We start from the raw sequence: 21,616 nt of genomic DNA, 5'->3' as shown, positions 1-21,616 counted from the left end.
CACCACCCTATTGCAGTGGCTTCTGAAATAACTCTTTTGGTAGACATAAACCCAGGAAGTTACACCCTTTTGGAGGGAGCAAATGCTGTCTTTATTTTTCCACTTCATCATTGAGGCTGACTCTCCATGAATGACCAGTCGAACTTTGCTGAATTTGCTTACAATAATAATGGTATGTTAACGTTTGTGTATATGAAGATGAGACTTAGTGTACGAACAATGACAGATACTGGATGTTTGAAGCATTGCTGCCATTGCCTTCGATTATACCACAGGTACGGAGGAAATCATTCATTTATTCAGTACTGGACCAAATGACTTTGTAAGATGCACTAATGAGTCCAGTATCAATCCACTGTGCCTATATCATGATGCGCCTCACAGTTCATAGGTTGTGGGTTCAAATCTAGGCTGTGGCCTCCTTATGTGGAGTTTGCATGTTCTCCCTGTGCCTGCATGGGTTTTTGCTGGGTATTTTGGTTTCCTCCCACCTTCCAAAAACATTTATGGTAGGTTAATTGAACATTGTTGGTAGGTGTGAGTGTGAATGGTTGTTTGTTGATATGTGCCCTGCAATTAGTTGTACCAGCCTCTCAACCCAAAGTCAGCTGGGATACTTGGCTGCAGCACACTCACGACCGTGCAGGTGACGTTAGGCAGTACAGTACAGAGAACGGATGGGTGCATTGCAAGAACCGGGTGTCAACAGTCATGTATGTGAGAATGGCGACCCCAAGTGGATAACAATGTTATCTACACCTTGGCAACTGTATGAACTACAGTTATTGAGAATACTGTTGTCTTGTGTTGTTTAACAATCGCGTTGTATAAACCTCACTAAATGGTGAATACTATAATTCTATATTACATGCTAAAATAGTATTTATGCCCTGACCTAGACAAACAGCAGCAAAAGCATGGACATCAGACATTGTGTTTAACATGTTTATTGAAATCTTGGACCCTTATAGCGGAACAATTTCAATATATGAACAGGAAGGCCATACGAGGACCACAGTTGATAGTGGAATCCAGTTTACCCATAACACTGGTAACTATTTATAGTAGCTGTCCATGTGAATGAATTCAACCAGGACCGTCAAGCCACGGAACGTTTTCCGACAGAAGAGTCCTTTTGCTCTGAGCAGATGTCTCTTTTATTTTAAGACTAATCAACGGTTTTCCACGAGGGAATGCACTCCACTGTTGTTGGAAGGACATTAACACGCATAAAAAGCCTCGCAATAAACTTTTTATGAATATTTAGCAAGGGAACGCACATTTTCTTCTTCCATGTCACCTAAGGTGCTCCGTATGAATATGACATAAACATTGAAGTAAACATTTGTTGAGATTTGAAGCATGAATGAACAGCCATTATTTAAGGCATCACATTTATTTGATTTATTTTCTTTTTGACAGACATCTGATTTATATGACATCCGACATTTCTGAATTTATGGAGCTGTTTGAGTTACTTCTTACGAAATTACTATGAATGTAACATGTATTAATCATGTAGTAATATGAAGTGTATTAGCTAGAAATGTTTTTCTTTTCTTTTGTGATTGCCAATGTTACTACACCTCAATCAAACAAATCTACGGACACACAAGTCAGACAGAATATCAAAGCGGAAGTCAACCCAAACATGTTTTTCAAGAATATGTTCTATGCAGGTCCACTAGTTGAAACACGGCATTCAGATTAATATTGCATTTGCGGAATATGAGTTAAGCAGCAAAATGCACACGTTTTTAGCCATCTCAGGGCTGCCATTTTGCCACACGAAAATGGGCGATTAGATTGATGGCGAAAAATGGGCTTCCGAGTATGCCTAATCCGACATTTTGTTTTTAAGTTAACCGTTTATCGCCTACAAAATGGGCGTCCGTCATAGGCGGATAGGCGGACCGGTCCGTCACATAGGGGGAATGCCCAGCTCTGGTAACGAACAAGATGAGACATGATGGCAAAACACGAAATAGACTTCAATCCAAACAAAACAAATGCAGCAAAACACAGATTATATGAGAACTCTTTTCCTAACTTCTAATTAGTAATAATTGGAATAATTGATGTATTGTAGTACTGTGGAGCCTTTCTGTTTGCCCTTGTCCAACACTCCGTTGCATCAATGTTTTCTTTGAGAGAAGGCTGCCAGACTTCTCTGAAAGATGTCCCTTCTGCCACTGAGGCACTTGCTGCACCAAACAGGCGAGCCTCTTTTGAGTCACCTCGGAGACGCTGTTTTATTTAGACCGACAAGCAGAAACGGCTTAGAGAAGGACCTGGGGGAAAGGCAGACTAAAGCAAGCTCATCAGAGTTTCTCTCAGCAAGCCTGTGAGCGGCAGCGAACTGGGGTCCTCACCCTCGGATGTTCTTTTAAAATAAAAAAAAATCCCTCCCGCTCACTCCTCCTTCACTGTCTCAGTAAATCATTCTTCTTCTTCTTCTTCTTCTTCATCTTCTTCTTCTTCTTCTTCTTCTTCTTCTTCTTCTTCTTCTTCTTCTTCTTCTTCTTCGTATTATTATTATTATTATTATTATTATTATTATTATAGTGATCTTGTGAAAACTAATTCAAATTGCTCTGACATTTTCAGAATACGACTACTGTTAAAATACACCTATATGCCAGTCTTCACATTTCCGTACTCATGTGCTGATCAAATCAAAGTCTTTATTTTATTTTTCTCTCGGGCACGTGATCTAACATTTTCCGTTGTAACTGTTTGTAGTTTATGGTAGGCTAACTGCACTAAAATTAATTAGAACCTTTGTAATTGACATTATTGTCATTAGTGTTTTTCACAGCATAAACATTTTTTTATTAAATTTAACCAGCCCATTCTGTACGCAATGCCACCTTAAACTGTATGTTTGTGAAGCAAATACAAAAATGACTTTATTGTTGTATGTAAGCCATTTTACTTGTATTTTATTTTATTGATGAACATGAGGTAATCAATACTGTTATTATTTACAGCACAGAAAAAAAAAAAAAACATTTGTCATACTACAATTACCACCACCCCTTGTGTCAGCTCAGAAAACTTGTGTTGCTAAGAAAACCCTGTTATGGATTTTCTGGTTGTAATATCCCACTTCAACCAGGTGATGTCCTAGTAGAATAGACTTCAGTCGATTTGTTCTCCAAGCTAGTGGGACTCCTTCTGTGACTGTCACAAAACATCAACATAACAAAAAATTGCCTAGAAAATGTATTTTAACAGTTGCGCAAATGACATTAATCATCATTTTTTGTATAATTTAATGTTCATACGTTGTTGTTTTTGACCACACAGGTACTTATGGGCCATTGGCAAAAATGTATGGAAAAGATGGAAGAAACGATTCTTTGTTCTTGTTCAGGTAAGAACTTTTTTTTTTCCCTCAAAGCCTTGGTTCCTACAAAGTACAGACCTCTTTGTAACTCAAATCAATAATAAAAAAAAAAAAAAAAGAAATATTTACTGGGATCATGTAACATAGCATAACTTATTACTCTTACATTAATATTACATTGCTGCATTTCCAATAAGTGTAAGATTAAGATAGTCATTGATAATAAAAGTGAATGTCATAATTTTATACAATTACATTAAATGAAAATATGTTCACCTATTTTACTAATGTACTTATTTTATTTCATTTTTATTTTTTATTGTGTGATGAATAAGGTCTGAGGTGAATAAATTATGAGTTTGGTGCTTGGTATTACAGAGTGGAGAAGGTTGAATCTTTAACATCACCTCTGCGTTGAGCATTACACTTTTCGTTGTTGTCGATAATGCGGTGCAGGAGGGAAATGCAGCCAAGATGTCGTCCCTCGGCTGTCAAAGGAATGATGGAGAAGCCAAGCAGGCTTTTGTCGGGAGTTTGGGGGCTGAACAGGCTTGTAGCAGCCATTTCCTGGTGACTGCATCGGGACATGGGCAGCATGCAGGGGTGTGGGGTGGGGTGCGGGGCAGGCTGTCTCTTGTGCATTGGAGAGAATATGTCTCAGAGCTACACGTTGACAGGGGATTGACAAAGTCGAATGAACACTAGCTGGCCTAACACTTGGAGCTAGAAAAGCCCGAGCACTGCCAACTTGAAGCCTCTTGGTTGCTTCAAGCTAAATATATTGCAACTGACAAATACTGGTCAATCGACTACGCACTCAAGTGTGTTTAAGTATAATATGTGTGCATGCAGCAACGGAAAAAAAACATATTGTGTATGTGCTTTTCACTGCTTTTCGATATAACTTGCCCTACAAAATGTGCATGGCTGTGTTTTTACTGTGCAGTTTTATTCAAACATCCTACACATATATATATATATATATATATATATATATATATATATATATATATAGTGTGTGACGGTGCATTTAGATGTACTCACAGCAGCGCTATGAACCCTTTCACTAGTCGTAACTCGGCAAATGTCAAAATTAAAGCATTAACTATGGAGATTAATTTAAATTTCATAACGCACAAAAAAAATTTACTCAGTTAACTCCGTTTTTTTTACTTCCTGTAGCAGCTGAGCTCTGCTCACTGTGCAGCCAAACTTAGAGGAGAGTCATTGTCGCAAAGACGGACTTTTACGTAGTTTTACCTTAAAATGTTGATTGACAGCTCATTGGAGAGATCCAAAATAATTTGCACACTTTGCACAGACAAATTCAAATACCATATTAGTTGTACGTCTTTGGTGTATCGTTCAACAGTTGTATTTTACAGGAAAAGAATCATATTCAAGGATCAAAGAAAGCTATTAGAACAGTCTTTGAATCGAAATATACTTTTATTTTTTTTCCACATTAATTCCAAGATTTTACTCAAGTAAATATTGGTTCCAAGCTTCATAAAAAAATGTAGTTGAAAAATATGATCGCGATTAATTATGGAAAATGTTGCGATTTATTAAAGAATTTTAATCGTTTGACAGCACTAATAACTTTATGAGAAAGTGAGGTTTTGGGGGTCACATTTATGTGTCAGGTGTGCCTGCCCAGGTTGAAAAAGCAAATACCGACAGCAAAAATCAACAGCAAACCTGATTGAAGCGCCCTGTTAGCCTTTCGAGGTTTGTGCAGGTGACTAATAAAAACAAAAAAAATCAAAAGAAATGGCAACGGCAAGTCGAAGCAGACTCTACTCACATAGGAGAGTAGAGTTGCACGATCCTAGATAATTTTAGCTGAGAAATATATGATTAAGTCCATAAATCCACCACGTCTGTACATATCCATGCAGCCCATGCAGGCTCCATGTTTTTGAAATATTTTGAAGTGACATCACTGAGTTGAATATGAAGACAAAACTAGATACACTAGTAAAACGCAAGTGCCAATCGTAGGCCCCAGCCGCCACTGCTTTGATGTGAGATGTGAGAAAAAAAAAAAATTCCATTCATAAAATCAAAAATACTATAGCCAAAAATCCTCATTTTTAAAATTGAAAGTAACAATGACCTGAACTTTGTGTTTCAGACATTCATCGTCTAAATTTATGGGTTCCATCCTTATGTGTTGTATTTTATTGCTGTCCTCACATCACCTCCTCCGCCTCCTTGTTTCTACAGTATTCTTAATCAGCATGGGGCTGAGTGTCCCTCCTCAAAGCATGCAGACAGATTACAAATAAAGCTGTGCGTGAGGCTGGTCTCAATGTACTGGCACACATGTCCATGTGCTTAAGAATGCTTAAAAATACAGTATTTTGATATTTATTCATTTAACCATTTCATTCAACCATTAAAGAATTTCTTCTGAAAATCCCTCATACGCACTTTTCAATCATAATGAGGCGTTAATCAGTGTTTAGAACATTCCACAGAATACTGACACACATCTAAGTGTTTTATGATTGATCAAAATACTTTGCTATACTTTACTATTTTCTGTGATTTTACAGTTTTATGTCATTATAGGATACAACATATCATTATTTCTTATAATTTCTACATAAATCCTTGCATGAATGCATGAACAACATCAAACAAACTTGCATCAAGGAGATGTTATCATTAGTGGCATATTATTTTGATAAAAAAAAAAAACACAAAACAAAACAAACTGTATACTTTTTATAATGCTCTCCAGGTTCGGTGTATCTGCCCATGCAATGACAATGAAGGCTTTCTATTCTATTCTATTCGATTCTATTCAGACATATTCACAATTACTTAATCAATTTCATAGAAAAATATACAATGGGAGACAACTCATTTAATACAGCAGCACCTATACATGCACATTAACCATATGCCTTTTTTTAAGTAAACCAGCCCCCTGTAATGAGTATTAAAAAATACCAAAAATGGACCTTGGACTTATTTGATAAACTGTCATATTAAATCGACAGAAATTGACATAGGTGAATCCTTTCAGTAGTACTGTTTAAAATCCTCCCTTTGCTCCTCCCTCTCTGTGTCCTCATAGGAGTTAGAATTTACTGTTAATGGGCATACAGTCAGTGAGCTTGCCAGCCGGGGCGTAGGCCTGGGGGGAAGATATGCAAAGACTTCCCCAGGGCTCCACGCATGTGAGAGACCTCTGGGAAGCGTCATCCTTCACTTTTGTTTTCAATGGTCAGCACCACACCCCACATCTCCCACCCTCGAAAAAAAGAAACTATAGTTTTTGATCCGTAAATTCCGTCAGCAGCACCCCGCCGTCCTTCAGGAGGATTATGTATGGGGGCCAAGATTTTATGCCACTCCACTGCATGTCAGCAGCACCCTGGCACTCATACTAACACATGCACTGGACACAGATGTTTGTTTCTCTCATTCCAATTCAAATAAACAAATAAATAGTGAGCTATGATTAAATGGAGCAAAAATGGGCAACGGTAATGATAATAGTGTGTTGGTATTGAGTGGAAGAAGTTCAGAATTATTCCATATATTGTGGTTTAAGCCAGGTACTTACGGCATTACGGTGTACAGTATAGTAGAATTGAAATGTGGCATAAAGCACACCCTGAGGCAGCCCAGTTGGGAGACGTGGGAGGGATTTGGTGGAACAAACCAAATGGAGGCTAGGGGGATGCTGTATTTTGTTGTTAAAATATTTTGTTTACACTAACTATTGTATGGTTATACACTTTTGTAGCATGCTTAATTTAAAAAGGACAGAAATAAATCATAACAGACAAGCTCTCAAATTTTAGGGGTGCTCTTATTCAATTTAAGGGTGCTTGAATATGCTTGAAAAGCTTGTGTCCTCTTATTTCTTGTATATTTATGTATGTGTATTTAAACAGTATCCGACATCATTTTTTTTAGTGCCGCCTGCATTTTAGATTTTTTGTGCTGAAGTTTGTTTCTACATACAAATACTGAACATACCTGACGTGCATTTGGCAATCATGTCTGCCTTTTGCCTGTGTTGGGTGACAGATGAGGAGTTCAGTGGAGGGAGAACCATGCAGAGAAAGGCAGTGGTAGAAAGGAATGGTGTTTTGGGGTGGCGGGTGGGGGCTGTCATTTAGTCTCAGATTTGCCTCTGTGGTTTCCTAAAGGCCAGGGAACTGCTTTAGAGTCCCTCCATCCTTTACTTTGCCCTAGGTCTCATCAGTGTTGTCGTTTGGAATCTCATTTGGCACACATACACACACACACACAGAATGCAGCTGCGGTTAGAGTGAGAGCTGCCACTTGCAGCAACAGAGGTGGCGACAGTGGCTGATTGGCCAGGCCTGTTGATTTGTGACGACAGGCTGGTATGACTGGCAGCAACTGTAGCAGCAGAGTGTCACTACACTTCCTGTTACTGGCATAGACGGTGGCTGTCACGTTAGATTTCAAAGTAAAACCAATGTATCAGTCGATACTGGCCTTTTGAAAAAATATTTTTTATGTATATGGGTCATTTTCATATAATCTGATCAATAATGGTAGAGTCATAAGCAACAGAATTTCCTTTTGAAAATCAATTAATTTTACTCATATGAGTATTTGAATTATTGGTAGTTGTTATTCCAACGTAATAATTGTTTCTAAGAAAAAATTATTCTTCTCAAAGCGGAAGTCAACCCAAACATATTTTTTTTCAAGAATATGTTCTTTGCAAGCCCACTAGTTGAAACAAGGCATGCTGATAAATATTGCATTTGTGGAATAAGAGTTAATCCACCCCTTTTTAGTCATCTCTGTGGGTGGCCATTTTGTCACTTCTGTCGACTGAAAATGACATCACAACTGCTCAGGTAACGACCAATAACGCATCAGCTTCAGAAAACAGGTCAGCCGCGATTGGTCATTACCTGAACCCTGAGCAGTTAAGTCATATTCCAAAAACGCAATATTTATCAGCATGCGTTGTTTCAACTAGTGGGCTTGAAAAGAACATATCCTTGAAAAAAATGTTTGGGTTGATTTCCCATTTAAGTAGTATTTTTCGAACCTTTATTGCCAGAATGTCTTTACCGTTACCCAAATTAAGTTTCCTGATTTGCAACGTGTTTATTGAAGAAACTAATTCCATCTATGTATATACGGGGATTTTCTCCTATTGCTTAGTATACTTTCCATGAAAACTACCGCAAATGCATCTAAAACACATTTGTCAAAGTCAAGGCCCGCGGGCCACATGCGGCCCGCGAGAAGGTTTTCTACGGCCCCTGCAATGATATTGATTTATTATTAGATCCGGCCCGCAGCAAGCCGGTGTGGGTAGCAGATGCGATCGGGTGCTTCATGCGTGCCGATGACATCACGCTTTAAAATATACTGTAGCGTCTTTCAAGAACACAGACGTAGTTTAATTATCACGTTTTTATTAGTCCAACCGGCTAATAAGGGCCGCAGCCGACGCCAATACAGTACGACAACTGTTCAGTCAAAAAAGAGCAACGGCTCTCCTGTTCGTCCTCCACTACTCTCGCTCGCATGCCCTCCCATCCAGCGAGCCGCACGATGCATTCAATAACCTCGGAAACAAAACAACTTGGCAAGACACAAAATACGACCACAACACAGATAACATCTTGCATCTATGTTTGCCACCCCCTGGCTGTTGTTATAACGAACATTACCGCTACTTTTGCGAGGATTGTCCTTCTGTTGTCTACGTGCCGACTGAAGACTTCATGTCACTTTTCGTGGCTTTCAGAATAGGATTGTGGTGAAAAGTTATTTGGAGTAAAGCACACTTTATTAAGAAATACTTCATGTTAGAAATCTCACGTTGGTTTATTATTAGTAATTGTTTGCATTTGAATAATTCATTGAGTTTCAATGTAGTACGGAGATGTACCACACTGTGAGCAGGCATTGAATGCTCCTCGAGCGCTAAGTGTTGATAGCGAGTGACATTTCTTTTCTTTTTTTTCTCCCTTCGACACAGCTTGTAGTTTGTTCGTGCCAGCAAACTCAGTATTTGCAGATTGCCCGTGTTTCACCACGTTTGTTGTTGTGTGTAAATGTTAAAAGGTGAGTTTAATAAGTCAGGTTCGTGTCAGGTAACTGCTGTACATATTATTATTATTTTATTTTTTTACTGCTGTACATAATAGCCTAGATGTGTTCTCGTGAGTGATGCCACGTTGATGAACACCAGTTAGTTATTTCAGCTAGTATGCTAACTATTCTAGTGATGAAACGTGTGAATATGTATTGTATGTATTGTTTGGCTGTTTAATTGCTTAATACAGTGAATTGTAATGTTTAGGCATATTGTTAACAAATGGATATGCATTGAATGATGTTGCTAGGTTATTCTTTGTCTGTGTTGTTGCAGACCACAATAAATAGACGTGTCAAGTGGAATACGGGCCTGTGTTTTCTGACGGGCACACACATTCATACCATCCCACTCTAAAATAGAGTCAGTTGGAGACATCATACCAGTCATATGATCCTCACCGTTTTCTTCAAATTATGTACAGTTCAAACAATCTTGCAGCCCGAGTCAACCAGAAAATTGTTTCCAGTTTGGCAGGAGAAACGTAAACGAAAGTGATGTAAGAGCTGCCTCGCAAAAGTAGCAGTAATGTACTTTATTTTATTTTTTATTTCGTAACTCCAAAGATAAAAACACAACAGCCAGGGGGTTGACAAACATAGAGGCAAAGAAATATATTACAGAAATATAAAGCATGACATCATCAGCAGGCGCGAAGGACCAGTTCCAATCTGGACATTTAAAACATTTCAATGAACATTTTATCAGTCCGGCCCTCGGCTTGTCGCAATTTTTTTTATTCGTCACTCCGTCCATTTGACTTCGACACCCCTGATCTAAAGGGACCTACTTTTGTTCCCAGTGCAAGTCTCTGGTATTTGGCTAGACTTTGCACAGGTAGAATTGGGCTTAACGGGGGGTTTGCGCCGTTGTGCCTCATTGTGGGATGGAACGTAGATGAGTCCCAGTCAATCATAGCGACATCACACATTTGCATTTAAATCAGGGTGGTCGCAGCGCACGCCATGTTTGACATTGCTGAAAGAGAAATAGACTCGCTGGGGTCTGTTCATGACATTGATATGCGCTAAGTGCCATTTATACAGGTATACTGCAAGACCCCCCCTTGCGGATGATGTGACTTGGGAGACAGCATTGCACCCACGATGTGTCTGTTTCTGTGTCTTTACGCCGAGCGCACGGATGCCTGGCGATCAAAATAGTGCATTTAATAGGGTCTTCAGAGTTCCTTTTTTTTGGTTCTTGGTGACAAATCTTTTACAAATGCTTCGTTACTCATCCTATTTTTACCGTTAATGCCGCTGGAGAGAGCCTCATGATGTTGTTACAATACACCAGAGGGATCTCTGAGCTGCAGTGTCAGGATAAGGCAGCCATTTTTCATATAATAGCAAACAGCAACATAAATGGTGTAATTACTGAGGTGAATGTGTCTAAACTATTGCACGTTGTTATTATGATTGTATAGAAACAAAAGTGTAGTGGGTTTAATAAGTAGTTAGCATCATTTATGCACTTGTAGCCGCAGAGGTGGAATGGCAAAACAGGTAAATTTTGCAAATCACATAATTTTTATGAACCTGCGTTTTTCTTTCCTGTTATGCAAAAGTGTATTTCAGTTGGCCATTACCGTTTGCTCTGTCATTCAGGATAGCTTTTACCATGGCTGCTAAAAATTTTAAATAAACAACTTTTGAAAATATGACTTTGCTGTTTCAGCATGGGAGACATTTGCCCAAGGTGGTTAGTTAGAACTTTTGTTACAACTCTTTCCCATTATTACCAATTTGGTCAGAAGTATCTAAGTACAGTATTGCTATTTTTATTGTTTAAAGATTGTGTCTGGAAAGTACAGTACTGGAATATAAAGTGTGATATTAGAAAATCCCCATTTTCATTTGTAAACTATTTTTCTTTCTCATGCTATAAGTTGACACATCTGAGCTCATTCGCAAACCGTTTCTTGGCTTCATACAGGTCAGTCAGTACACATTTGCCATGTGCAGCTACCGAGAAAAAAAGGCAGAGCCTGTGGAGCTGCTCCAACTGGATGGCTACACTGTGGACTACACTGACCCCCAGCCAGGTGACACACAGTTACACAAAAAAATTGACATCCGTTACTTTGGTTGCTGACATGATGAAATCTACGACTACAAATATGACAATTATTATCATTGCTACTTGCAAGTGTGCATGAGCAAAAGATTACACAAATGATTACTGCTTTGGTCTGCTGGCTACATGTCTAGGAAGGCTGAAAATGTATTTTTATTTCGTCTGTCCCTCTGTGCGGCCTAGTACCAAATGGGCTGCGGAACGGTGGTTGGGAACCACTGGTGTCGACCACAAGCAGGAGACAAGACTGTTGACTTTCACACCGTTACCACAAATTTAAACTATAATAGCTACACTTAAATGGGCCGCTGTGCTACCACATGCATGGTTAGTACAGTAGTGACGGAAAATAGGTCATCCAGTATTATATAGACCACTAAAACGGGCGATCCAGGATTGCTTTGGCAATAAGGTTTAACTCTGTGTAACAATCTACAGTCTAAGACTAAAGATTTTGAAATTGTTTTAAGTTAAAACTACATGAGCTCAAATCCCGGAGCGTGCTGAGGGTGGCGCCAATGGGACAGAGGCCCTGAGCATCATTTTCTGGGGCTCCAAAAACTGACGTGGGCCTTCACTCTGTTTTTCTCGCCACTGCTCAATCTTCATATGAATGTTGTGTATATTAAGCTATGTTTTGTGGGCAGCATGTTTCCAATGTTTTTGTTAGCTTGTACTGTGCTTCATACTTTGATACTTGAACACTTGATCAGGAATATATTCATCCTCCAGGCCTGGATGGTGGTCGGACGTTCTTTAATGCTGTGAAAGAGGGCGACACTGTAATATTTGCCAGTGATGACGAGCAGGACCGGATTCTATGGGTGCAGGCCATGTACCGGGCCACTGGCCAGTCCCACAAGCCAGTCCCTCCTACTCAAGTCCAGAAATTAAACTCTCGAGGGGGCACAGCGCCACAGCTTGATGCACCAATATCTCAATTCTGTAAGTGCTTCTTCACTCTCAAATTGTCACTTCTCAAATGATCATTATTGCAAAAACAAATAAAACACACACCCATCCTGAAATTGATTGAAAAGACTTAGAATATGACTATTGGATGTTCCGTCCTTACCAGTAAATCAGGAAAACTACATCCAAACCAAATTTCCTGTATGATGATCTTTTCTTTCCACATTTTGTTCAGTCTAATACATCGTCTGACAATGCTTTCTGCTGTTTCCTCTCTGCTTTGCTCCCTATTGTAAATTTGCTGCACATTCTAGTGTTGGTGGCTTTGCTATGTGTCTTTATGTTTCTCTGTTTGTTCCCTCTTCCTTTTTCCCTCTTTTTAACCTTGACCCCGCTATCTTGTAGCTGGATTGAACGGTAAGTGCTTTCCAGCCTCTTTTCTCCTTTCTCTTGTTGTTGCCAAGTTCTTCTCTCCTTGTGCAAACATTGTGTCTTCAATGACACTTACAGAGGTTACAGATTCCTTTATTATTTTACAGGAATCCATAAATTATTTTACTTTTAAATCAATAACACTGGCCAACATTTTCTTTTACTAAATTATTATTTTACTATAATTATCAGAGATGCAAGTAAACTTTTTTTTAGATGAATGTCATTCTCTAATTTCTAATCTACTATATATAATCTTTCTCTAGCACATCAAGTTTCATAGTACTTCTTAATAATGTAATCCGCAGAACTGAGCATTTTACAAAAAATTCCTGGCCCGTTTATTGCCTGTCCGTTTATCCTCCTTTTTGTCTGGCCGGACCAAATAGTAATCACCTATAGGCCAGTCCGCCTATCATTTTAAACAGGTTTCCGTTAGCGTTTCCGTCTACCAACTTTGACCAACTTCCACTACCAGCCCCCGCTGAGCAATATTTGAAATGAAAGACTCACCGCGGCCGGACTAAATGCATTTTTTTTTTAAGACACAAAAGATTTCAAAAAGCCATGGCCGATGGGAAACGAAAGTCTCGCCGCGGTCAATGAAGCCTCACCATGAAAATAGACGATAGACGTTTACATAGATGGAAACAATGGGCTTCCGACAATGCTTAGCCCATCTATTTTTTTAAGTTTCCCGTCTATCATTTATCGCCTACATAATGGGCGTCCATCATAGGCGCATAGACGGACCGGTCCGTCACATGGGCAGAATGCCCAGCTCTGGTAATAACAATACTATAATATGCAATATAGTAATATTTACGAATTAATGGTGAGGTTCAGCAACAGGTGGATTTTTTTCCTTAAACATCATAGCTAAAAATTACAATTGCATGGTACAAGTAAACAAAAAAACAACACATATCAAAAACCTGATGTGCTGGAAAAAAATAAAGATCTTTTTAAAATCAAAAATACTTCTAGGGAGACATAAAGACATCTTTGATTAAAATTCTCTGTTGACTAGTGTAATGTATTCATAAATTGAACAAAGACTGTTTCCTCTACCAGTTCAGGGTTAGGCAAGAAATGGAACAATTATACCAAATAAAATTGACTAGATTCACATTTTTGAAATTATTATTATTACGATGGCTCAATGAGGTTACACAATACAGAATTGTGCCAAAATTATCATAAAGAATTGCCTTTAAAGTCACAAAACTTTGGAGTTAAACCCTCCATCAAGCATCATTCACATCTCAAAATGTACATATTGTAACCGTTTGGCATTTGCAAGTTTCCCTAGTCACAGATGTTTTAAAAAAAAGTCAAAATTGTACTCTATTATTGACCGAATGAGGTTTTTATGTGTTCAGGCCAAAGCAATCATAGTATTGTTTTAATGCAATCTCATGAAATCATGGTGTCGTTGTTGGTAGGTTTAATTCATTAATGGGGGTTTTTGGCTGAGTTTGAAATGCCCTATTCTGTCGATGCTCCTTGAATACAGCTCATGCACAGTCAAAAGTAAAAGTGAACATATTTGTCTGTGTTCCCTTACATTTCCAACCCCTGGTAAAATTTATAGAATCACCAGTCTGAGACTCTGACGTTCATTCAGTTGTTCAAATTTTTAGGAAAAAAAAGCAGATTGCAAACATGACACAACACTGAAGTGATATAAGGATAACTTTACGAAACACAAAAAAAAAATAAAAAAATCAAGGAATAAAATGTGGTTGACAGTAAGTCACATTTTTAGGCCAAGCAGAGGGGAAAAAACTATGAAATCACTGAGTTATGAGGAACAAGATATCTAATAAAGGAATAAAACTGGGTTTCTAAAATATATAAAAGAATTAAAAAAAAAAAAGTCTTAAAATTGACTAGAGGACCTTAATCAAAGGTATGAGAAAAAAGAAAAGTTTTTAATCTGGATTTAAAAGCATCTACACTCAGGGCTGACTTCACGTCTCTTGGCATCGTATTCCATTTGCGTACAATGTAATAGCTAAATGCAGCTTCACCATGTTTACCTTGAACTGTCTGTTCCACTATTTGACCCAAGTCTGCAGATCTCAGAGCCCCACAGGGTTTATTTATTTCATTCATGTATACAGGTCCCAAACCATTCAGTGATTTATAGACCAGTAGCAAAATTTTAAAATCTATTCTACACTTAATTGGGAGCCAGTATAAAACCTTTAGGAATGGGGTAATATATTCCGATCTCTTTGTTCTGGTAAAAACCCGAGCTGCAGCGTTCTGAAGAGCTGCAGCTGTTTGATGCTCTTTTGAGGGAGACCAGTAAGAAGACCGTTACGATAATCAAGTTTGCTGGAGATGAAAGTATGAATAAGTTTTCCTGGTCTGCTTGCAGCATGCAACCCTTCAGTCTGGATATATTTTTCAGCTGATAAAAGGCTGATTTAGTGATTGATTGTTTATGATTGCTGAAAGTCAGGTCTGAGTCTATCAGTACCCCAAGATTTCGGACTTGGTCTTTGGTTTCTAAAGACAGTAACTCCAGGTGTTTTCTAACAGCAACCCTCTTTTCTTTATTGCCTTTTGGCAATTACAATTACTTCTGTTTTGTTTTGGTTTAGCTGAAGGAAATTTTGGTTCATCCAGTTGTTAACTTGCTCTAGGCAGTGACACAATACCCTGATTGAACTGGTGTCATTTGGGGACATTGATATATATATAGCTGTGTGCCATCTGCATAATTGTGATAGGCAACATTGGTGTTCTGAAGCATTTGACCCAAAGGTAACATATACAAACTGAACAGAAGGGGCCCAAGGACTGACCCTTGAGGAACCCACATGTCAAGGCTCTCCGATCTGATTCAAAACTTCCAATGGTCACAAAGTAACTTCTTTCCTCTAAGTAAGACCTAAACCATTTTAGGACTGTTCCATGTAATCCCATCCAGGTTTCTAACCTGTTCAACAGTATGTTATGATCAATTGTATCAAATGCTGCACTGAGATCCAATAAGACTAGCACCGACACCTTCCCTGCGTCAGTGTTCAATCTTATGTCATTTACTACTTTGATAAGAGCTGTTTCTATACTGTGATGATGTCGGAATCCTGATTGGAATTGATCAAAAAGTCAGTTCGAGTTCAAGAATTTGTTGAGTTGATTAATAACCACTTTTTCAACAATCTTGATAAGAAGGGAAGGTTTGAGATGGGTCTATAATTTACTAACGAGAGTCATCCAGCGTTGTCTTTTTTAGAAGGGGCTTGACTTCAGTTACTTTCAGGGGTTTAGGAAACTTGCCTGACTGAAATGAGCAGTTGATTATTTGCTGCAATTCAGTTAGAACAGGATTCACAATAGTTTTGAAAAAGTCAGACGGTAATGGGCAACTAGTTGATGGTTTCAGCTGATGAACCAAATCTGTTATAGTTTTTTGATCCACTGTATCAAATTCTGTCATGGTAACCAAATTATTCCTCTGTGATTTTAAGTGCTGCATCATTTTGGAATTTGGCTGGTTTGTAATTATGTTTGACCTGATGGATTGTACTTTATCACTAAAGAAGCAGGCAAATTCATTGCATTTATCTGTTGAGAGGAGTTCTGGCGCTATTTGATTTGGGAGATTTGTCGACCACAGCAAATAGAGTGTGTGTATTGTTTAGGTTCTTACAAATGATTTCAGAAAAGTGTTGGTGCCTAGCTATGACCAACTCTTTGTTAAAATTACAAAGATATTGTCTGTTCAGGTCAAAGTGAACTTGAAGTTTAGTTTTTCTCCACTTACACTCCGCTTTCATGCACTTTGATTTCAAAGTCATTACATTCATAGTGCACCTCCAAGGTGTTTTAGGTCGCCATGAAATGGTCTTAGTTTTGAGAGGAGACACAGCATCCAGGACATTTGAGATTTTCCAGGTAAATTTATCCAAAAGTTCATCAACAGTCTCTGCACTCACAGATGTTGAGGCAGCCATAATTTTCATAAACATATCACTTGTGTTCTCGTTTATATATCTTTTCTTAGTAGACACAAAGGTTGACTGAACTTTTGGGATTATTTGTACTTCAAAGAACACACAGAAATGATCTGAAATAGCCAGATCTTGAACATCAGTTGATGAGATGTCAACACCTTTCGAGATCATGAGATCAAGAACGTGACCTTAAGTATGTGTTGGACTTTTCATATGTTGTGAGAGACCAAAGGTGTCATCCATCCATCCATCCATTATCTGTACCGCTTCTCCTCACAAGGGTCGCGGGGCGTGCTGGAGCCTATCCCAGCTGTCTTCGGGCAGTAGGCGGGGGACACCCTGAATTGGTTGCGTGAATTGGTTGCCAGCCAATCGCAGGGCACACAGAGACAAACAACCACACTCACCTAGGGGCAATTTAGAGAGTCCAATCAACTTACCATGCATGTTTTTGGAATGTGGGAGGAAACCGGAGTACCCGGAGAAAACCCATGCTGGCACGGGGAGAACATGCAAACTCCACACAGGGAGGCCGGGGCCGGGATCAAACCCACGACCTCTGACCAAAGGTATCAAGTATAGTATAAAGTTATTTTGTATTTTTATCCAAATTGTTGTCAACATGAATGTTAAAGTCAGCAGCTATGACCAGGTAGTCATAGTCCGTACAGATTACTGACAGGATTTCTTCAAATTCCTCCATAAACTTGCCTTTTTGTTTTGGAGGTCTATAAATTATTACAACAATAATTTTTGGATCACCTTTCACTAAAAAACTGAGATATTCAAATGAGTTAAAATCACCCAATCCAATTTATTTACACTGAAATGATGATTTAAAAATGGCAGCAACTCCATCGCCTTTTTTGCCAGTGCGATATTTGTTCAGGAAACTAAAATTTATTGGTGTTGCCTCATTCATAATAGTGTTTTGGCAACCTTCTGTTAGCCATGTTTCGCTGAGGAGAATTAAGTTAAGATCATAAGATATAATTATGTCATTAATCAATAGTGCTTTGTTAACTAGTGATCTAATATTAAATAGAGCAAATCTTGCAGTGATAATGGGAGACACTGGCTTGCTCAGAGATATCCTAACTAGGTAAGAAGATCTAGACTTATTTCTTCTCTGTTCTTTAGGTGACTTTCTGTCACTTGTAATCACAGCTATACCACAAGTTTCGCTAGTTTCATTGGGCCTGACCTATTCTGGAGACAAGCATTGTGTGTAGCGCATATGCAGTCTGGACCAGACCGGACTTGAGTGAAGTTTCATCATGAGCAAGGAGGGAGATCGGCAGGTAGGTGGCGGTTTGCTGAGTCTTGTTGGAGTCAGCTGTTTAGTAGATAGCTGTTTGGTGAGTCTTGGGGTTGGTATAGGCGAATGGTGATCAGGAGTAAGAGGTGTGAACATGGGGGATGGAAGTGGTGTCAGTTGAATTCCAATATTGACAAGCTTGTTCATCTTGTCGGTGAAATCTGGGAGGGAGTCGTTCATAGACAACGGGTTTTGTGTCGTCAGGGCTGAGTCGTTCGGGGGTGATGTACTGTCCAGGGGTGAATCCAGTGGTGGTGTTTGGCAGTGTGTAGATGGCTTCAAGGTTTGGGTTGAATCCAGCGGTGAATATGGCCCAGACGTTTGGGCTGATGAGGAAAAATCAAAACACAGAACCCTTGTGTGCTTTCTGCTGCATAGTCGTTTGACACCAAATAAGGCTTTGTTGCCTATTATCAGTGTTTGTGGCCCAGTAGCTGATCTCTCATGGTGAGAGGGTCCACTTGCATACCTTTCATTGGTGCTGTGATTCACCTAAGCTTGCTGGTCAGATGACAGTAGGGCAAACCTGTTTCTCAGTTCGATGCCCGTGTTTTGTTTTCTTTGTCTGTAAGATGGTTTCCTTTTTCTTGCCGGTGCCAAAGTCCAAGACTGATTTCTTGGTGTTGATGCGACCTCTTGGATGAGACCAATTTGTTCGCGGTCAGATCTGGCTGTTGGGTGACAACTCCTCATTTTTTACTTTGTTCCCTGCAAATTCCATGGAAGGCTGGTGGATAGAGCTAGCTGTCTGTTAGCATGCTCATGTCCACTGTTTGGAGACACTCGGTGCGTGATATCATTGCCTGATTTTCCAATCACCTCCACAAATACTTCGAGGCGATGCATTTTTGCCTCCGGCACTGCCATCTTCTGAAAGAGTTTGTGGTTTTCTTCTGTGGAGACGGGAGGCATCTTGCTTCTAGTCTCGTTGCTACTTGATGTCTTGTGCTAATTAGCAGGCCGTGCTGACATTATCGTGAGGACACATCAACACATGTAATACCATGGATTACGCCACGGGACTGATTCACTGACTGAGGTAGATTGCAATTTTATACCTTATCCCTTTGCATGCGAACTATGTCCTTGTCTGGGACTATGGGACATCTCTAGAGCGTAAAAATCTCTCTAATTCGTCATTCATGTCAGTGTTGTACACTTTTTTTGTCTCTTTATTTGAGCATCATGTTTAAAACAAAATTTACAAGTTTCAAAATAAAATTACAATTGAATCTCAAAAGGAGTAGGTTGAAGTTCAAAGAACTTATAAATATCCTTCCCCAGTGTTGCATATATATCAACAGTGGTTTACAATAATAATACAAAAATAATATAATTAAATAATTAATGATTAAACAGGGGCGGCACGGTGGTCGACTGGTTAGCACGTCCGCCTCACAGTTCAGAGGTCGTGGGTTCGATCCCGGCTCCGGCCTCCCTGTGTGGAGTTTGCATGTTCTCCCCGTGCCTGCGTGGGTTTCCTCCGGGTACTCCGGTTTCCTCCCACATTCCAAAAACATGCATTGTAAGTTGATTGGACTCTCTAAATTGCCCCTAGGTGTGATTGTGAGTGCGGATGTTTGTCTCTGTGTGCCCTGCGATTGGCTGGCAACCAATTCAGGGTGTCCCCCGCCTACTGCCCGAAGACAGCTGGGATAGGCTCCAGCACGCCCCGCGACCCTTGTGAGGAGAAGCGGTATAGATAATGGATGGATGGATGGATGATACCTTTGGTCTCTCACAACATATGAAAAGTCCAACACATACTTAAGGTCACGTTCTTGATCTCATGATCTCGAAAGGTGTTGACATCTCATCAACTGATGTTCAAGATCTGGCTATTTCAGATCATTTCTGTGTGTTCTTTGAAGTACAAATAATCCCAAAAGTTCAGTCAACCTTTGTGTCGCCTAAGAAAAGATATATAAACGAGAACACAAGTGATATGTTTATGAAAATTATGGCTGCCTCAACATCTGTGAATGCAGAGACTGTTGATGAACTTTTGGATACATTTTCCTGGAAAATCTCAAATGTCCTGGATGCTGTGGCTCCTCTCAAAACTAAGACCAAGGCACTCTTGTGCAGGAAGTAGCATCGTACACACCTCAGTTCAACAATCTTCAAAAGCCATGTGTTTTGTGTTTTCTTTGTTAGTTAGTGGCTTTTTGTGGCACTTACTGTGTTGAGAGAGTGAGTGATAAGAGTGGGAAAAAAATCGAGGAGGAGGATAAAACAGATGAGGTGAAGTGAGAAGTGGGATCAAATTCAAAGCAGTTAAAACTCCAATGGGGTGCTAAAACTTTTTTGATTATGGTGTCAAGTGCTATGTCTTGCATCGTCATACCTGTTGTATTCTAAAAGTTAAGGCAGAATAGCATTGCTCTTTGTTTTCATGCATTATAATAATAGTTTGACCCTGCAATAGATCATTCATACATCATATCACATTTGGTTCCTGTGGATTCATAGACATCCATCCTCTGATGCATTTTATATGAGAGGAACACAAGTCAGTTTTGTTTTGTTTTAAATCACATTAGGATTCTCCATGTTTATAACAATACTTGAGAATTTAACATGTACCAAAATGGTATCTTAATATCCAAACTGTTTATATTTGGACATTTTTGCTCAAAGATGTTAAGACATTCAATCAGTTATATTTGAGCTTCATTTGAACAGCAAGTTGCACTACGTAGGCTGTTATACAGGTGGTGCTGGGGTGAGGGTGTTTTATGCGTAACATACGAGGTCAACATAAATCTGTGACTTGGTTTAAGTTTGACATCTATGAGGTTTGTCGTTTGCACGCAAAACTAGTGGGTTTGAATTAGACGCCTATGGGATGTAGATTTGTAACTCATTATTCAAGTACATGCGCACTTTGTGGTTGCTCCACGTCGACTCAACTAAGAAATGACTGACAGCAACAATGCCCCCCCCCCCCCCCATCTTGTGTAAGGTACAACCGAGAACCAGCCGGGGACTGTGGCTTCGTACTGATCAGTCCACCTCACACAGGGCGGCCGCCAGGTCACGCAGCATCACCATGGTGGGAGATGTAGAGAAAAATAAAAGAAGGAGGAAAAAATTTCCTCCAGAGGCGACCCTGGGGCATTGCGCTGAGTGCATCATCCACAATTTTACGGCCGGCCCTTTGAATTCCAACAGAACATAAACAATGAAGAGACACGGTGGCCACAGATGCCCACATATCGGGAGCTAATCAATCAGAGGAAAGTTTTTTTCCATATCAATTTACGGAGAACAACGATCCAATCGTAGCAAAGCTCATTTACATATTGATTTTTTTACTATTAATAAATGTCACAGGCATGTGTAATATTTCTAACCCAAATTATCTTGAAAACCCGATAAAAAGACATCAAAGATTACAAAAAAATTATATTGTGGCATGGGGTCTTTAATGAAAGAAA

At 39.4% G+C, this 21,616-nt stretch overlaps 1 protein-coding gene across 7 annotated transcripts in view; it reads left to right on the top strand.

The window, feature by feature from the left end:
- cadpsa (Ca2+-dependent activator protein for secretion a) overlaps positions 1-21,616 on the top strand; it is a 156,404-nt gene that overhangs the window by 52,313 nt on the left and 82,475 nt on the right. For all 7 annotated transcript variants that reach the window (XM_086040117.1, XM_086040116.1, XM_086040113.1 and 4 more), the window contains exons 9-11: positions 3,310-3,376; positions 11,403-11,511; positions 12,276-12,488. In XM_086040117.1, the coding sequence (XP_085896243.1) occupies positions 3,310-3,376; positions 11,403-11,511; positions 12,276-12,488 (389 nt within the window). The remainder of the gene's footprint in view (positions 1-3,309; positions 3,377-11,402; positions 11,512-12,275; positions 12,489-21,616) is intronic.

The sequence above is a fragment of the Filicampus tigris genome, chromosome 9, assembly GCF_054856515.1.
Source record: "Filicampus tigris isolate MCC_2025a chromosome 9, RoL_Ftig_1.0, whole genome shotgun sequence".
Lineage (NCBI taxonomy): Eukaryota > Metazoa > Chordata > Actinopteri > Syngnathiformes > Syngnathidae > Filicampus > Filicampus tigris.
The sequence above is the reverse complement of the archived record's forward strand: the minus strand, read 5'-3'. Positions and strand labels throughout refer to the sequence as shown.